The sequence below is a fragment of the Panulirus ornatus genome, chromosome 23 (assembly GCF_036320965.1).
Source record: "Panulirus ornatus isolate Po-2019 chromosome 23, ASM3632096v1, whole genome shotgun sequence".
NCBI classification, from domain to species: Eukaryota; Metazoa; Arthropoda; class Malacostraca; order Decapoda; family Palinuridae; genus Panulirus; species Panulirus ornatus.
In genome coordinates, this window is record NC_092246.1 from 8,129,930 (window position 1) to 8,149,307 (window position 19,378).

Here is a 19,378-nt window from a genome sequence, read left to right on the forward strand (position 1 = left end):
GGAAGAGCAGTGCGGTTTCAGAAGTGGTAGAGGATGTGTGGATCAGGTGTTTGCTTTGAAGAATGTATGTGAGAAATACTTAGAAAAGCAAATGGATTTGTATGCAGCATTTATGGATCTGGAGAAGGCATATGATAGAGTTGATAGAGATGCTCTGTGGAAGGTATTAAGAATATATGGTGTGGGAGGCAAGTTGTTAGAAGCAGTGAAAAGTTTTTATCGAGGATGTAAGGCATGTGTACGTGTAGGAAGATTTCTGTTCTTTTAATCATAATGCAAATAACCTCTAAATGCTTGACTGAGTTTTCCTTTCCAGCTTCCCAAATTCATATTTTTTCTTACATTGTTCAGAAATTTTGTTTGACCCTACAATTTCGAAGATGTTTAACAATAATACTTTTTTAAATGATTTCTATCATTGTTATATGCTTATGAATGGGGTTATATTTGGATACTAGTGTCCCTGTTTCCGCTGTTGTGTATAAGTTTATTTCTGGTGTTTTTCTCAGAGTATACCTGAATTTATAAAATATTTGTCTAAATGACTTTTGAAGGTATTATAGTCCAAGCTTTCACTACGTCTGACGGTAACTTATTCCAGTGTTCAACACACCCATAGGAAAGGAAGCTTTTTCCCCACATCTGCACTACATCATTGAGCTTTGAGTTTTATTCCATTTGTCCTGGTAACCGTATTCCTTGTATTTCATAAAGATGTTCATGATTTACTTTATCGAACTTATAGGGAATTTTGAACACTTGGATTAAATCGCCACTAAGTCTTCGTTTTGTAAGGGAGAAGAGATCCAGTCATTTTAGCCTCTCTTTGTATGGCTCAGTTTTATTGCACATCTTTGTACCTGCTGTAATTTTTCCTCATCTTTTTTATAGTTTGAGTACCAAAACTGCACTGCACATTCAAAGTGTGGTCTTACTAGAGAGATATTAAGTGTGAGAATTGTTTCTGGTGTCTTTTAATCTATGTTCCTGGCTACGAAACACAACATTTGTTTGCCTTTTTACTTGCTGCTTGACACTGTTTAGTGTATTTCAGATTGTTGCTAATGACAACTCCAAAGTCCTTTACTTCATTTACTTTAGTTAGAGTTTCTGAATAGTTTGTAGTCGTAATGTATATTTTCGTCTCCAAAGTGCATAACTTTTCACTTGTCTTCATTAAGCTTAATTTACCATCTGTCTGACCACTCTCCTAGTAAGTTAAGATCTCTTTAAATCATTTTGCAGTCCTGTCTGTTTACGGCTCTACCATGTAGTTTAGTATCTTCAGCAGATTTGGAGATTTTAGATTTGAGACCAAGTTCTAGGCCATTAATGTATTTATTTCATATATTTTATTTTGCTTTGTCGCTGTCTCCTGCATTAGCGAGGTAGCGCAAGGAAACAGACGAAAGAATGGCCCAACCCACCCACATACACATGTATATACATACACGTCCACACACGCAAATATACATACCTATACATCTCAACGTATTTATATATATATACACACACAGACTACATATATACACATGTACATAATTCATACTGTCTGCCTTTATTCATTCCCATTGCCACCCCACCACACATGAAATAACAACCCCCTCCCCCCGCATGTGCGCGAGGTAGCGCATGGTAAAGACAACAAAGGCCACATTCATTCACACTCAGTCTCTAGCTGTCATATATAATGCACTGAAACCATAGCTCCCTTTCCACATCCAGGCCCCACAGAACTTTCCATGGTTTACTCCAGACGCTTCGCACACCCTGGTTCAATCCATTGACAGCACGTCGACCCTGGTATACCACATCGTTCCAATTCACTCTATTCCTTGCACGCCTTTCACCCTCCTGCATGCTCAGGCCCCGATCACTCAAAATCTTTTTCACTCCATCTTTCCACCTCCAGTTTGGTCTCTCACTTCTCATTACCTCCACCTCTGACACATATATCCTCTTGGTCAATCTTTCCTCACTCATTCTCTCCATGTGACCAAACTATTTCAAAACACCCTTTTCTGCTGTCTCAACCACACTCTTTTTATTACCACACATCTCTCTTACCCTATTATTACTTACTCGATCAAACCATCTCACACCTCATATTGTCCTCAAACATCTCATTTCCAGCACATCCACGCTCCTCCACACAACTCTCTCTATAGCCCACGCCTTGCAACCATATAACATTGTTGGAACCATTATTCCTTCAAACATACCCAGTTTTGCTTTCCAGGATAATATTCTTGACTTCCACACATTCTTCAATGCTCCCAGAACTTTCGCCCCCTCCCCCACCCTATGATTCACTTCTGCTTCCATGGTTCCATCCGCTGCCAAATCCACTCCCAGATATCTAAAACACTTCACTTCCTCCAGTTTTTCTCCATTCAAACTTACCTTCCAGTTGACTTGTCCCTCAACCCTACTGTACTTAATAACCTTGCTCTTATTCACATTTACTCTCAGCTTTCTTCTTTTACACACTTTACCAAACTCAGTCACCAACTTTTGCAGTTTCTCACCCGAATCAGCCACCAGCTCTGTATCATCAGTGAATAACAACTGACTCACTTCCCAAGCTCTCTCATCCACAACATACTGCATACTAGCCCCTCTTTCCAAAACTCTTGCATTCACCTCACTAACAACCCCATCCATAAACAAATTAAACAATCATGGAGACATCACACACCTCTGCCGCAAGCCAACATTCACTGAGAACCAATCACTTTCCTCTCTTCCTACACGTACACATGCCTTACATCCTCGATAAAAACTTTTCACTGCTTCTAACAACTTGCCCCCCACACCATATATTCCTAATACTTTCCACAGGGCATCTCTATCAACTCTATCATATGCCTTCTCCAGATCCGTAAATGCTACATACAAATCCATTAGCTTTTCTAAGTATTTCTCACATACATTCTTCAAAGCAAACACCTGATTCACACATCCTCTACCACTTCTGAAACCACACTGCTCTTCCCTATTCTGATGCTCTGTACATGCCTTCACCCTCTCAATCAATACCCTCCCATATAATTTACCAGGAATACTCAACAAACTTATACCTCTGTAATTTGAGCACTCACTTTTATCCCCTTTGCCTTTGTACAATGGCACTATGCAAGCATTCCTCCAATCCTCAAGCACCTCACCATGAGTCATACATACATTAAATAACCTTACCAACCAGTCAACAATACAGTCACCCCCTTTTTTAATAAATTCCACTGCAATACCATCCAAACCCGCTGCCTTGCCGGCTTTCATCTTCCGCAAAGCATTTACTACCTCTTCTCTTTTTACCAAATCATTCTCCCTAACCCTCTCACTTTGCACACCACCTCGACCAAAACACCCTATATCTGCCACTCTGTCATGAAACACATTCAATAAACCTTCAAAATACTCACTCCATCTCCTTCTCATGTCACCACTACTTGTTATCACCTTCCCATTACCCCCCTTCACTGAAGTTCCCATTTGTTTGTTCCCTTGTCTTACGTTCTACTTATCCATGATGGTTTTGAAATATTGCAAGTTCTCTTCATAATTCGCAAAATATGTTTATTTTTAATCTCGAGTAGTGTAATTTTAGAATTATTCCACATTCCTCAGTGTGAACGTCAAGAAGTTTTGTCCAAATTGGTATTGTGCAGATTTCATGTCTAATGTTTTCAAAATTTGCTCACCTGTAATCAGGGATCAAGAGTTGGTAGTCAGTTATTTCATAATCAAAATTTATCTCCAATCAAACTGCGATCGCTGTTTGACAAACTCACCTACTTCATAAGAGTTGATTAAGTTTGTGTCACTGGTTAGGACAAGATCAAGAATGTTTTTATCTCCAGTGGTTTTTTAATTAACTGTTCTAGAAAAGTGTCTTCAGTGAGTTCCGTTTGTCTCGTCTTTATGTCACCTGTTAAAGTTGAAGTCTCCTACTATTATAACCTCTTTACAGTTTACTATAGTTTTAATTTCATTGTATAACATCTTAAAATTGTTGTCTTTTTGCTTAGGAGGTCTTTAGATAATGCCAAGACATAGTTGCTTTTGAAATTGTCAGTAATGTCAATATAAAGAGAGTCGTAAGTGTGTGTGTCTACTTTGCTCATCTTAATATCACTTAGATTGTTATCAACATAGATCAGAACTCCACCACCTACCCTTTACAAGCAATTTTTTGTAAATAGTTTGTATCCTGGTATTGCTGTCTTTGCGATTAAGTGTTTATTCTCAGAGTTTAATTATGTTTCTGAGAGTGCAATAATGTTTGGTTTTTCAGTAACTGTATAAGATTTAAGTTCATCACGTTTTGTAATGATGCTCAGGCATTTGTATATTAAGCTTATTTTCTTTGGAGTTGATTTCTATGAATGATTGATCCATTCTTGTATGGAGTACTGCCTACACATTTGGAATGGGTCTAGCTCTGCAACCAAACTTGACAGAGTTGAGTTGAAAGCAGTCTGACTTATAAACTCTTCCAGGTTAACTTCATACTTGACCCGCTTGCCCTATGCTGCAATGTGGTTCACTTCTTCTTTAGGTATTTCTTTGGTTTATGTTTTGCAGGACTGGCTGCTTGTGTGCCCCCACCACTGGCTACACCACTCAGTACTTAGCATGTTGATGCATCACATGATTACTGCATAACCATTGGCAACTCAAGGGGGCCATTTTGATAATTGTTTCTTTCCTTACACCTCAAAGCTTTGGAACTCTCTACCCACCCATGTCTGTCCCAATAACTGACTTGGCACATTTTAAAAGATAGATTTTTTACTTCCAAAATTCATGAATTCTTTCCCTTATCTCTTCTTCTTCCCTTTCATTAACCTGTCTGTAGATCAATTAAGACCTAGTCTTGATGCAAACTTGTGTCCATGACTGGAGCCTCCAATGTTAAGAAAAGAGCTAAAATTGTAAGTAGGGCTTAAGTTTTCAAAGGGGGAAGTTTTGTTTGCATTTTCTTCACAGAAATGGGATTGTACTTCTCTGAAAGTAACATTTTTCCTTATAAGATAAATAATTTAACGCTACCTTGCTAACGCTGGAAATGGCGAATAGTTTAAAAGAAAGAAAAGAAAATTTAAGGACTTTTTTTTTTTTTTTTTTTTTTTTTTTTTTTTTTTTTTTTTCAAAAAGAAGGAACAGAGGGGGCCAGGTGAGGATATTCCAAAAAAGGCCCAGTCCTCTGTTCTTAACGCTACCTCGCTATCGCGGGAAATGGCGAATAGTATGAAAAAAAAAAAAAAATAAGGCAAGTGATAAACTTCCTTAATGAAGCTTGTTGGGTATAGGTTACATTACAGTTAGGTTGCTGTATATCTTCATTTCATATTGCTAACAATCTTTCCAAAATTTCATTATATTGCATGGTGATGTAGATCTTTGGAGATCCTTTCATGGCCCAGTATATCACTTCCCTGCTCCCACAGCTCAGTTTTAGGATTGTTATTTGTATTGTTTGTCTTTTCAAGGGATGCACAAAAGGAAGGCATAATCCAGAGAAGCCTGCTGAACCAGAGAAAACAAAGGTTGATCCAGCTACAAGAGATGAAGTCATAACCTTTGAGTCACCCAAACCTGCCCCATCACTCCCTAGACCAGATTTCAATACACCAATGAAACGACTTCCAATTAACATTGCCCCCTCATTGAGACAGGTAGGTAGTTTAAAGTAAAAAATGGTTTTGCTGTCTATTCCAAAAGATCTTGTATGAATATTGTGTCAGCATGCTTTTGAAACCCTAAACATATATTTCAATTGGAGATGTATGAGAAGGTAGTAGGTAGGAACATTTAGGTGGGATTATTAGGTACAAGTAGTAGGTAGGTTCATTAGATAGAAGTAGTCATTAGGAACATTAGGTAGGAGCCTCTGCAAACACTGCACTAGACTTGCCTGTGGCCTGTTAAAGGGGAGGCACTAAAGGCTAAGAAGCAGCACTGGAGTTCTTTAGTTGTGGAGACTCTGTTGCCATGGCCACACCTTTGAGTGCTTTCCAGTTGGAATAGACATCAGGGGTGTGTGATATCTCCATGGTTGTTTAATTTGTTTATGTATGGGGTTGTTAGGGAGGTGAATGCAAGAGTTTTGGAAAGAGGGGCAAGTATGCAGTCTTTTGTGGATGAGAGAGCTTAGGAAGTGAGTCAGTTGTTGTTCGCTGATGATACAGCGCTGGTGGCTGATTCGTGTGAGAAACTGCATAAGTTGGTGACTGAGTTTGGTAAAGTGTGTGAAAGAAGAAAGCTGAGAGTAAATGTGAATAAGAGCAAGGTTATTAGGTACAGTAGGGTTGAGGGACAAGTCAATTGGGAGTTAAGTTTGAATGGAGAAAAACTGGAGGAAGTGAAGTGTTTAGATATCTGGGAGTGGATTTGGCAGCGGATGGAACCATGGAAGCGGAAGTGAATCATAGGGTGGGGGAGGGGGCGAAAGTTCTGGGAGCATTGAAGAATGTGTTAAGTAAGAACATTATCTAGGAAAGCGAAAATGGGTATGTTTGAAGGAATAGTGGTTCCAACAATGTTATATGGTTGTGAGGTGTGGGCTATAGATAGAATTGTGCGGAGGAGGGTGGATGTGCTGGAAATGAGATGTTTGAGGACAATATGTGGTGTGAGGTGGTTTGATCGAGTAAGTAATAATAGGGTAAGAGAGATGTGTGGTAATAAAAAGAGTGTGGTTGAGAGAGCAGAAGAGGGTGTTTTGAAATGATTTGGTCACATAGAGAGAATGAGTGAGGAAAGATTGACCAAGAGGATATATGTGTCAGAGGTGGAGGGAACGAGGAGAAGTGGGAGACCAAATTGGAGGTGGAAAGATGGAGTAAAAAAGATTTTGAGTGATCGGGGCCTGAATATGTAGGAGGGTGAAAGGCGTGCAAGGAATAGAGTGAATTGGAACGATGTGGCATACCGGGGTCGACGTTCTGTCAATGGATTGAACCAGGGCGTGTGAAGCGTCTGGGGTAAACCATGGAAAGTTGTGTGGGGCCTGGATGTGGAAAGGGAGCTGTGGTTTCAGTGCATTATACATGACAGTTAGAGACTGAGTGTGAACGAATGTGGCCTTTGTTGTCTTTTCCTAATGCTACCTCGTGCACATGTGGGGGGAGGGGTTGTTATTTTATGTGTGGCAAGGTGGCGATGGGAATGAATAAAGGCAGACAGTATGAATTATGTACATGTGTATATATGTATATGTCTGTGTGTGTGTATAAATATATGTATACATTGAAATGTATAGGTATGTATATTTGCATGTGTGGATGTGTATGTATATACATGTGTATGTGGGTGGGTTAGGCCATTCTTTTGTCTGTTTCCTTGTGCTACCTTGCTAACGCAGGAGACAGCGACAAAGCAAAATAAATATATAAGATAGAGATGTACAAGAAAGAGCAGCAGGAAGACAAGAGGAAGGTGTAGGATTTGAAAAGAGACCACATGAGAATTGGGGTGAGAAAGTATCAGCAAATTTCATGGAAAATGGAAGGAGGTTAATAGTGTGAGAAAAACTCAAAAACAAATTGGAACATCGATGAAGGGGCAAATGGGTAAATGGTGACAAGCAGCAGTGGAAAGAGGAGATGGGGTGAGAACTTTGAAGGATTATTGAATGTGTTTGATGATAAGGTGGCAGATGTAGGGCGATTGGGTCGAAAAGGTATGCAAAATGAGTTGAGAATGGTTTGGTGGAAAGAAAAAAGATGGTGAAAACCATGCATGATATGAAATGTGGCAAGCTGGCTGGAGTAAATGGTATTGCTGTTAAATTTCTTAAGAAAGGGAGTGATTGCATTGTTGATAGGGTAGAATTTTCAGTGTATTTATAGACCAGGGTGAAATGCCTAAGATTGGCAGAATACCAAACACATGCCCCTTAGTTTCTCTAAATATTTTTCTTTCACATTCTTCAAAGCAAACACCTGATCCACACATCCCTTAGCACTTCTGGAACCATATATGAATATACATAGTGAATAGTGTGAGTGAGGGAGGTTGTGGTAACCAGGGAGGGAGGGATGGTGGTGATGAGGGAGGGTGTGATGATAACAAGGGAGAGTGTGTTAATCAGGGTGGGTGAGAGGAAAGGAGGGAATGGTGGTGGTGATGTAGGATGTGGTGGCCAGAGTGGGAGGTTGTGATATGCCAACATAGGAACGAGCAGATGAGGGCTAAAAGGGCCTGAATCTGCTAGTAATTTAAAAAAAACAAGTAAACTTTTGTATTTGAATTTAATGTTTCTGGGCAAGCTTACACCAGCACTGGAACTTTTTTATTTGAATTTAATGTTGTTTCTGGGCAAGCTTACACCAGCACTGGAAAACTCACAGTAGCACTTGTTTGTGTACCACATTCAATTTGTTGTTAGGGATTTGACTTGTACGGCATAAGGGGAATTAGGGATAGGAATTCTGTTTCTTTTATGCTTGGTATGTGATAGTTTTGGTCTACATTTGATTTTTGTAAATGCTGTTAGAGACAAACCAAAAACTGTATCAGACTCTGTATGAGGTTCAGTTTTAGATCAAGTTTTAACTTTTAGAGTGAAGGGCATGGTCCAGAAATTTAATTTCTACGTGGAATTAGGGATAGGAATTCTTTTTCTTTTATGCTTGGTATGTGATAATTTTGGTCTACATTTAATTCTTGTAAATGCTGTCAGAGACAGATCAAAAACTGTATTAGACTCTGTATGAGGTTCAGTTTTAAATCAAGTTTTAACTTTTAAAATGAAGGGCATGGTCCAGAAATTTAATTTCTACGTGGAGTAGGCCCCCCCAAACACAGACACACACCACCACCACCACCACCACCACCACCACCACCACCACCACCACCACCACCACACACACACACACACACACACTTATACACACACACAAACTTACACACACACAACAGCAACAACAAATTTCATACAGAATATGCCTGTAGCATACATTATTGATGAAAATTCTGAAGAAAGTAGTATTCTGTTATCTTTGTTGATGTGGATGTGAGTTGGTAGACAACAAGTGAAGGTTTTTCTAGTATGGTTTCATTCTGCATGCACCTAATGGCATTTCACACTATTTTCTTGTAAGCATGATTTAACACTGAAGATACATATCATTTACATAACTATCATATACTTTTTTTTTTTTCATAGATATGAGGTTAGCAATGAGGTTGGTGAGGGGGCAAAGGTTCTTAGAGCATTGAGGAATGTATGGAAAGAGAGTTCACTGTCCAGGAGGGTGAATTTGGGTTTGTTTGAAGGTACAGTGATTCCAATGATGTTACATGGATGCGAGGCATGGGCTATAGATGAAAATGTACAAAAGAAGGTGGATGTGTTGGAAATGAATGTGTGAGGACAGTATGTGGTGTGAGGAGAGTGGAGATGTATCGGATGTCTGCATTCAGAGATCTGCAGATGCGGATGTGTATGCGGATATCATGCTTCAGTATTTTGTGGGTGCAAATGCCATTTTCTAAAAACAGTGGATGCAGATGCAAATGTCAGACTATGACATTCTCGCAGATGCAGATTTTTTAGGATATTTTGTTATATACTTTAATAGATTAAGATATTCATTCGTTATAGAACATCAGTCATTTCCAAATGGCAGCTACTTTCATTACAAAGTGCTGTGTGATTGTAATTTCTTATTGTTATGATGAGTTTCAGGCACACTATTTATGTGTTACCAGGATGCAGGACAGGAACCCAACTCATCATGCACCCCAACCATCACCCTTTTGAAAGTGGTTAACGTAACTCCTGATCTATAAACGGCTGCTCTTTTGTCACTTAGTCATTTAGTATTTAAAGTTCAAGATAGGCAAGTTTTTCTTCAGAAACAAAAGTTTCTCTGCCTTTTCTGCTAAAAGTCACTTTCATTTTGCTTCATAGATCAAGCCAGCACCACTAAATAGCTGCTCACTAGGGATGCTGCTTAGGGGATAGCGGTGTCACGACTCCCCTATAGGCACTGCCTGAAGACAGACAACTTAAACAATGGTTGTAAAAGTTAATGTATTCATTTACATGCAACACACTTGTACACCACATTTTAAGGGTTAGATGCTTGATTAATCATACCTTACAAAGCACTTCATATTCCATCATTACAGGCTCTAGAGAAGACTGAAGGCACAAAAGACACACAGAATGTGGTTGGTGATGAGGAAAAGAATATAAGTGGTGTGAAGATTGGGGACAACTGTAAGAACAATGGCTGTAAAACAGTAAGTTAGTCTTGATTTTTTAATATTTAATTGATTGTATTTATCTGACACAAATGGGACTCATGCCGTCTCTGATTGATGTAAATAAGGATTTGCATGGGGCACTTGTATACAGATGCTCCTGAGTTCTGACTGGTCAGTCGGATCTCGAAATGGATGTAAGTCAGACATATGGCTGCATGGCATGTAGAATTCATATACCTGTACAGCATACTTTTTATCATGATTATCTCGTATAAAATTTCTGTCATGATTATCTTGTTTAAATTTCCATCATGATTTTCCCATTTTTTGTTAAACAACTATACCATATGATTCTGTAGTTTCTTTTTACCTTTTACTTTAAGATTTTTAGTTTGCGGATTGATTCATCCAAACTTTCATTGAACTTTGGCAGCTTCTTCATCAGCACTTGCTGTCTCACCTGTAACTCGAACATTGTGCAAGCTATATCTTCTTTTAAATCTATTGAGTTAACCATGACATGCTGTGAAGTTCTTGATTTAATCCTCTCCTGATCACCCCTTCAAAATCTTCTATCCTTTACCTGAATTATAAGTCAGCTTAATGGTATACGTTTTTGAATTTTATCTTTCATCCACAGCATCAACAACTTTTCCATTCCATAGATGAGCCCTTGTCATTGCTTTGTTATTGTAGACTTCATACTTGCCGAACCTTTCACTGCTTCATTAATTTTTTCTTTGTCCATTAAGATTGTGTAGACTGTTGAATGGGATAACTGTAGATCACATGCAGTCACATTAACTTTTTTCCTCCCTCATATTGGGTGATTACCTTGATTTTCAGCTCTGAATCAAGTGTCTTCCTCATCTTCTTGCCAGATCTATCAACATATTATAGGTTTTCCTCTAGCTCATAGTCATCTTTGGGGTTTAATACAAAAATGGTTTAATCCAACTCGGAAATTCATTAGATTCACTTGGATAGTGAGCACTTACTGAATGGTAATTGTAAGCAAGAATTGAGAGAGATGCTGTGATGTACCCAATGCCAGGATCATCTGACATTCTTTATCGTACGCACATAGCTATTAGCACTGATGGATGTACGACGAAGCATGATTTTTTATGTACATATGTATTTTGATATATATTTTTTCTGGTTGTATGTATGGATGGTTGTAAGTTGCAAATGTCCTATGTCAGGGAGCATCTGTATAGATTAGGCTATGTATGTGGATGTTACTGTTCTTTGAAAGAATATGAAGGATGTATAATAGGGGTAAGCTTGAATTAGCCATTAATATAAATGGAAGATAGTGATTTCACCCATTTCCAATTAGACTTTCAACAGAAAATGTGGTTGCATGACAGACATTTCAAATTAAATTAACATCGACTTATTGAAAGTGAGGAAAGTGGATGTTTACTAGGGTATGTTACATGGATAGTGAGATGCTTGTTGTTATCTTTTGGCTCTTTTTGTTGGTAGTGCAGTATTTGGTGAATTCTTGCATTTAGATTCTGTTGGAGTTGTAACCCTAAACCTCATGCTTAACAGCAGCCTGTGAAGGATGCTTAGGAATCAGGTTGATAATGTAAAGCTATCTTCAGAGGAAACAGTGTCCTGCTTTAGAACTAGATAGTATTCCTTAATACTTCTAATATTTTTCCCAAACAGACATCAGCAGTTTTCAATATCTCTTTGGCACTTTGATTTCGTGCAGTTTTCCAGTATTGCTAGTTGCATAATTTAAAATGAGCTCTTCAGGTTCTGTTAGAATACACACCAAGCAATATTGGAAAATGGTACCAAATTAAAGAATGTCAAAAAGAAATTGGAAGCTGCTTATGTTTGTGGGGAGAAAAATTGCCATGGTCCCTCCCAGTGGGTGCGGCTGGCTTCCTGAGTGCTCAGGGAGCCCCATAAAGATAGCAGTGACTCATGAGACAGAAAGTAAGTAAACCTCTTTGAAATACACTGTTCCTGAAATACTAGTGATGGCAGCATATTGGAAATTTCTCTTATAGAATAATCTTGAACCGTTTTGATAGTATTATTTCTGAACAAATGGCCTTCTCTTTAGAGATGCACATTGTAGCCTCTAGTAGCTTTTTTCTTATTACATTTATTTAGAATGTACAATCTTTTCTTGTTACTCCTTTTCTACAGTCCTAAATGTTGTTGCCTTGGCTCTTCTTTCCATCTAATTGTCAGCTAAAACCATCATAGTTTAATTATTGCTATCTGTTTGTAGAGCTATGAGGGTGAACACAGTAACCTGGACATGTGTAAGTACCATCCTGGAATCCCGATCTTCCATGAAGGACTTAAGTACTGGAGTTGCTGTCAAAAGAAGACTACTGACTTTTCAGAGTTCTTGGAGCAGCTGGGCTGCTCAACAGGTCATCACTGCTGGATTAAGTTGGTAAGTCATAGTTTCTCTTGGGAATGGAAGACAGCACTGTAAAATAAGGACAGACATGCATGAACTTCTCTTAAAGATTTATAGTATACCTATCTGTTAACTAAAATTTCTTTTTATTTTGAAGGATAAATTTATACTGTCTATTATGAGGCCATAGACCATATAACTTATACTATGATCAAAATACAGATAAATTATCTGCATTCTGAGATGTGAGGGCATTGCTATAACATATGGTTTCTGTAAACAGAACAGCATCATGTAGCTGCATCTAGTGGGTTTGGGAGGCTGTTTCTAAATCTGTAATTCTAAACCTTGGGGTCCCTTAGATTTATTGTAGTTTGGAGGGTCCCCTAGGTTTATTCCTCTTGTGCCTTATGGGTAATCCAATATTGGATGAGAGGAGGGTTGAATAAGAAGTGATTGATTAAGAGAGAGATGTATTAGTAAGAATAGTTTGGTTAAGGGAGCTGAAGAGGATGTGCTGAAATGGTTTGGACATCAGGAAAGAATAAGTGAGGAGAGGCTGACATAAATGATACATGTTTCAGACTGGAGGGGACATGGAGAAGGAAACCAAATTGGAGATGGGTGGATGGAGTGAAAGAGGATTTGAGGGATCAGGGCCTGGACATGAGGGTGTGAAGCATGTGCGGGATAGAGCAAATTGGAGTGATGTGTACAGCGGATGATGTGCTGTCATTGGACTGAACCAGGGCATAAGTGGCCAGGTGAAACCATGTGAAAGTCTGTTGGGCCTGGTTGTGAATGGGGAACTCTGGTTTCAGTGCATTGTACTTGATAAGTAGAGTATGGATGTGAGCAAATGAGGCTATTTTTTGTCTGTTCCTGGTGCTGCCTTGCTAACACAGGAAATGATGGAGTGCTATGAAAAAATTAATAAACAGCATAAACATTTTTTTCAAAGCAGTTCTGGATCAAGATGCACAGAGCAGATATCCAGCACTTAAGAGAAACTTACAGTTTTCAGGAAGACCGACCAACCAGCAATATGCCTTGGCCTGAGACACAAAATGATTAGCAAACCAATCAAGGCACAGTGCATTTGTAATCTATGCATGTTTATTGGCCCTATTTAGCCCTAGAAAAAGCTTGACCCCTATGAAAACTCTAGGATGCTGACTTTTACCAATAACTAATAATTCTAACTAATGTGTCCTTGAAGCATCAGTGCCTCCAAGAACTGTGAGACTTTCCTTCAACCCCTTAACACTTTTGGGATGACTTACCTGCAGTAACAAACATCATCCTAGGTACTGTATATAGTGTCAAAATAATGATTTTTTTGTCATCATCATTTATGTGCTCTGATAATAAAGGTTCAGCATAACCCATCATAGGGAATTTTTCAAAGTAAGACATAGAGACTTCAGGTTCAGCAATGACTTTCTTTCCTCACACTTCAGCAGTAAGCCATGGCATTCCTTGAATTTGGTTTAACCAGCCTGAGTGGTAATCACATGGGCTTGTTAGACCTGATTCCTCATGACTATGTCAATGGACAGACAAATGTACATACACCACAGGTCACCTTCAAACCTTGGGCAGGGCATCCAGCTACCTCAACCACACGGAGGTTAAAAGACACACACACACTAGACTTCTAGTGTTTTTACAAGCACCCCAATCTCATCTCAGTGGGGATAGCAATGACTTTAATCTCATGCAGCTCCAATAGTGTGACAAATATGACAATGGACAGACAAATGTATATACACCATGGGTCGGCTTCAAGATAAAAGTCCATGCTATACCCACAGAGACGAGGTTGGGACACATGTAAAAGCACTAGAAGTCTAGTGTATGTGTTTTTTAACCTCCGTGTGGCTGAGGTAGCCAGACACCCTGCTCTGGGTTTGAAGCCAACTCGTGATGTGTATACAAAATTCCTCATGAATGTAAATTGGATGACAGGTGAGAATAAAAGAAGGGAACCGTGGAGAAGCTGAAAAGTTGTAGCTTGGATGTGCTTGAGATTGGGGAAACCCATTTCCTTGGGCAGGGTGTGTGGAGTGAAAATTAAAATGATAAATACATGTTATGGGAGGGCATGGAAGGAGGAGTGGAATGGATGGGAATGAGTGAAAATTATTGAGAAAGAGGAAAAGAAGGATGTGCAATTCCGCTACCACCGAGAGTGTGGGATGGTGTTACAGAGCATGAATGGGATGGACTAAGGATAGGGTGGGTGAAAGAAAACATTAGAATTGTGAAGTATGTATGGGTATGTGTATATACACCTGTGAATATGAAGACTATATGAGGTAAAGATGAAATGAAATGTTTCAGGAGAAATTTGAATGACTATAAATGGTTTTGAGAATGAGAGGAATATGGTCATAATGGATGACATGAAAGGGAAAGTGGGATGTTATGAAATTGGTGAGATAGCTGGTAAATGGAGAGTGCCTGAAGTAAATGAGAATGGAAGTTATCTTGTGGATGTTTGTGCTAAGAGGTGTTTATTCCTTGCAAACACCTTTTTTTAGCACAAGATGATCCACAGATATGCATGGATGAGGAATGATGGAAGAGAAGAGCAAAATGCTTTGATTAACTATGTGACTGGATGAAAGATTGAGAAAGGCCGTACTAGATGCTAGAGTTGTCAGAAGATTCTTTTGAGACTGACTTTTACACAGTTCTTGTGAGGATGAGGATCAGGGAGAAGTATGGTGTAAGGAATAATGAAGAGTTAAAATTGTTGGCAAGCGAGAAGATGAATCAGAAAAAATGTAGAGAGGAGTATGAAAGGAAAGTAACAGAAAGCTTAGATGGAGGGGCAGTGAATGTAGGGATGCAGTTATTTGTAAAACGTTTAGGAAAATACTATTAAAGTTGTGGAATTAGTAGTTGGATACAAGATCATGAGTTTTAGGAATAAAAAGGGCACTGCATGTTGGAAAGAAGAGATTAGAAATGCTGTGGAAGGGAAGAAAAAGGCATATGGTAGATTACTTGATAGGGAAGTACCAGTGGATGTTCAGCATAGGAAGAGGGAAGAATATAGAATATGTAAGCAGAATGTTAAGAAGCTGGTAGAGGAAAGCAAAGAAAGCGTAGATGAAGATTTTGGAAGAAAGTTGAGTGAAAAGTTTCAGGATAAGAAGAAATTATACTGGAAATAGGTGTAAAAGGAAAGAGATGGATGTAAGAGTGAAAATGTTAATGTGAGAAGTAAGGAAGGGGAGCTGATGAATCAAAAAGAGACAGTAAAAGGAAAATAGAAAGAGTATTTTGAAGAATTGATGAATGTGTGAGAAGGGGAGGCAGCAGTTGTTACACACATGGGTATGGAGGATGGAAGGAAGAACATACAAGAGCAAGGGCCTATTGCAAAAAGAGAGGCAAGAAGAGCAATTAAGGTAAAGCACCCGGAGTGGATGGAATTATAGCTGAAATGCTGAAGTATGGAGGAAAAAGTGTGGTAGAGTGGATGTGTTAAGGATTTATGGGGTAGGGGGACAAGAATTGGATGGTGTGAAGCCTCTAAAGAAGCAAATACATGTGTAAGAGTGGCTGGAGAGTTGAGCAAAAGTTTTGGTGTGATGTCACTGTGGCTTTTATTATATGTATGGATGGAGTGGTAAGAGAGATGAAAGCAAAGCTATGGAAATGGGCTGCAAAGATGGACTATGGCATTGACATATGATGGATAGTGGCAAACCTGTTCACGGATGATACTGTGTTGTTTGCTGAGAATGAAGAGGAGTTGCAGAAGGTTGTGTGTTTTATGATGAGTATAAGCTTAGGCAGGTGAAGGTAAATGCAAGTAAAAGTAAAGTAATGTTGTTTGAAAGGGAACAAAGTAAAGTATAATTTGTAGAACCATATAGAGTGGAACAAGAAAGTGTACTTTATCGTGCTGTGGATATGGAGGAAAAAAGAAGCTGTCTTGGGTAGGTTTGTTAATATGGAAGAAGATTTAAGGGATAGAGCCATACAGGGTAGAAAAGTCATTAAATGTTAGTGAAGAGAGGACTATCTATCTAGCTGTATCTCTGGTGCCTGTTCCAGCTGGAACTCTCTCAAGGGGGTGGCCTTAGCAATAGTCTCCATAACTAGTGGACTCCAGCGCCACTTCTTATCCTTTATTACCTCACCCTTAACAGGCCACTGGCAGAGGGCAGCTCTAGCTCAGTGTTTGCAGAGGCTCCTACCTAATATTCCCACTAACCGCTACTGCCTATATCCACCTAATGCTCCTGCCTTCTACTTCTACCCAATGTTTCTACTTATTACTCCTGCCTAAATGTTCCCACCTACTGCTGCTATCTACTGCCCCTACCATTTTGCCAAAAGGCAGGGCTAGCGCATAGTGCTCACCACAGGAAAATCAAGAGTTACGAAGAATGATCTCTTTGAGTTAAGTGTCATCAAGTGTTGTGTGTAACAAGGAGAGATTGTCTGTTTGTAGACAGAAAACCAGTAGTCCACGTGTGGATGAGGCAGAAAAGAAAGACAGCTACCTGGGTCACTGAAGTGCTGGCTCACTACGCAATTGTCACTAACCCTCCGATACCCAGATGGTAACATACCTCCCTGGTCATTGGCTGCCTACCAACTACTACCTCCTAAGGGACAGCATAGTCCTCCCACCTCTGACCTGTGCAGCCAAAACATGGACATGGAATGAGTCACAGAGGTCAAGAATCCCTGCTCTGAAAATGAGCTATTTGAAAAGAGCATGTGGTGTTACTAGATGGAATGAAGAAAGAAATGAAGAGTGTATGAGAGTGGGTATGACAAGGAATGCAAAGGGAATGAATTGTGAAGTGATAGTGGGAGAAATTTTATACTTTGAGGTGGTTTGGGCATGTGGAAAAAATGCAAGAGTGAGAGTTTACAAGGAAAGTGTATGACCACCTGTGACATAGGCAAATAGAGTGGAAGAGTACTGGAGGGTGAGAAATGGTGGAAGAATGTGTGGAATGGTGTATGCGAGGGAGGCATGTGAGGACAGGGATAAGTTGAGACTTTTGCAATGGCCATTCCTCAGTGGGAGTTCCCAGAGGGAACAGGCATCAGATATATAGGTAGATAGATGGATAGCATAAAACAAGAGCATTTGACTAGAATATACTGACAGGAAGAAAATATTGGCTCTTTTGGTGGTGTTCAATGGGATGGGGTAATTGTGAAGCCTTAAATCATGAGTATTATCACAAGGGCCTGAGATGTCTCACCCAGGCATCAAAGGTAGGGCAACAAGTTCAACCCGTCCTGGTGTTTACTGTGCATAAGCAAAACCCAGCCTGTATTTTCTTAAACTGGTGTCAAAAAATATGCCTGCAAAAAAACTTGTCCTCTTCCCTGTACATTTTCAAAGGTGATGTCACACTTATAATTTAATGATTTCTCATATCTCCTTTTGTCTTGATTACCATCTGCAGATATCTTGGCATGGAATGGCCAAAGTTTTTGAAGTATTCTAGCTAGAAGTCCATGTTTTGGGCTCATAAGGTCTTGATCTCCTCAATGAGGTGAGGTTCTGATGAGTTTTTGCAGGAAGCAGCCTTCTGATCATGCATTCTGAGTACCCAGTACACCTAGAAATCTCACATGAACCCACATGTTCTTGCTTCCGGGCAAGAATTTGGGCTTTCTCCTTCTTGGAGGGAAGGTATGAGCCACCGGTTTTGAAGCACAGGGGAAGAAATACAGCACCCAGAAGCAAAATTCCTTAAATAAAGTGGCAGCCTGGAATTACAAAGAAAGTAAATCCTTCCCTCAAGATAACCTAAGGTACACTGAGATAGGTTGCTGGTGCTCACACTGTTAAATCGTAAATGTCAGAAACCAGATGTTCGTTGATTACACCCTGTGAATGTCATATACTTGTATACCCACAATAAACCTTAGCCATGTATTATCTTTGAAAACATATGGAAGGGAACAGTGTTTTTTGCACACACTTTAAAACATGCCAGAGAAAAACTACTTATACTGGGCCTACGCATAGTGGAGAAAAGGGAATGACATCCCCAGACATCTCTGTCTATTTTCCTTTGGTTCATAGTTTCCACTGTCTGTTGATCTGTTGTGTTTACATTTCAGTTTAAACTTGGTCTTTAGAATCCATGCAGATGGGAATGATGACTTTTCATGTGTGCATAAAAGCATGGTTATTAGGTTTAGCAGAACAAAGGGACAGGTTACTTTGGGAATGAGTTTAAATAGAGAAAATTTGGAGTAAGTTAAGTGTTGCAGCTACCTGGAAGTGGATGTTGCAGTAAATGGAACCAGCGGGGCAGAAGTGAGTCATAAGGTGGGTGAGGGATTGAAGGTTCTGGAAACTTAAGGAAATGTGGCAAGAAAGGTCAGTATCTGAAAGGGAGAAAATGGGTATTTTTAAAGGTATTGCAGTCCCAGTGATGTTGTATGGATGCAAGGCATGGGCTTTATGTAGGTTGGTTTGGAGGAGGATGGACATTTTAGAAATGAAATGTTTAAGGTCAGTATGTGTGGGGTGGTTGATCTAGCAAGTAATAAAAGGATGTGGTAATAAGAATCGTATGGTTGAAAGAGTTGAAGAGGGTGTGCTGAAATGGTTTGGACATATAAAGAGAATGAGTGAGGAGAGGTTAGCAAGTAAGTTGTATGTGTCTGAAGTGGAGGGGACAGGGATGAGAGGAGACAAAATTAGAGATGGAGGGATGAATTGAAAAATATTCTGAATGATCAGAGCCTGAACATGCAGGAGGGTGA

At 39.4% G+C, this 19,378-nt stretch overlaps 1 protein-coding gene across 2 annotated transcripts in view; it reads left to right on the forward strand.

Annotated features, from left to right (window-relative positions):
* mora (CHORD-like protein) overlaps positions 1-19,378 on the forward strand; it is a 32,769-nt gene that overhangs the window by 7,086 nt on the left and 6,305 nt on the right. For both annotated transcript variants that reach the window (XM_071676563.1, XM_071676562.1), the window contains exons 3-5: positions 5,496-5,681; positions 10,144-10,257; positions 12,479-12,649. In XM_071676563.1, the coding sequence (XP_071532664.1) occupies positions 5,496-5,681; positions 10,144-10,257; positions 12,479-12,649 (471 nt within the window). The remainder of the gene's footprint in view (positions 1-5,495; positions 5,682-10,143; positions 10,258-12,478; positions 12,650-19,378) is intronic.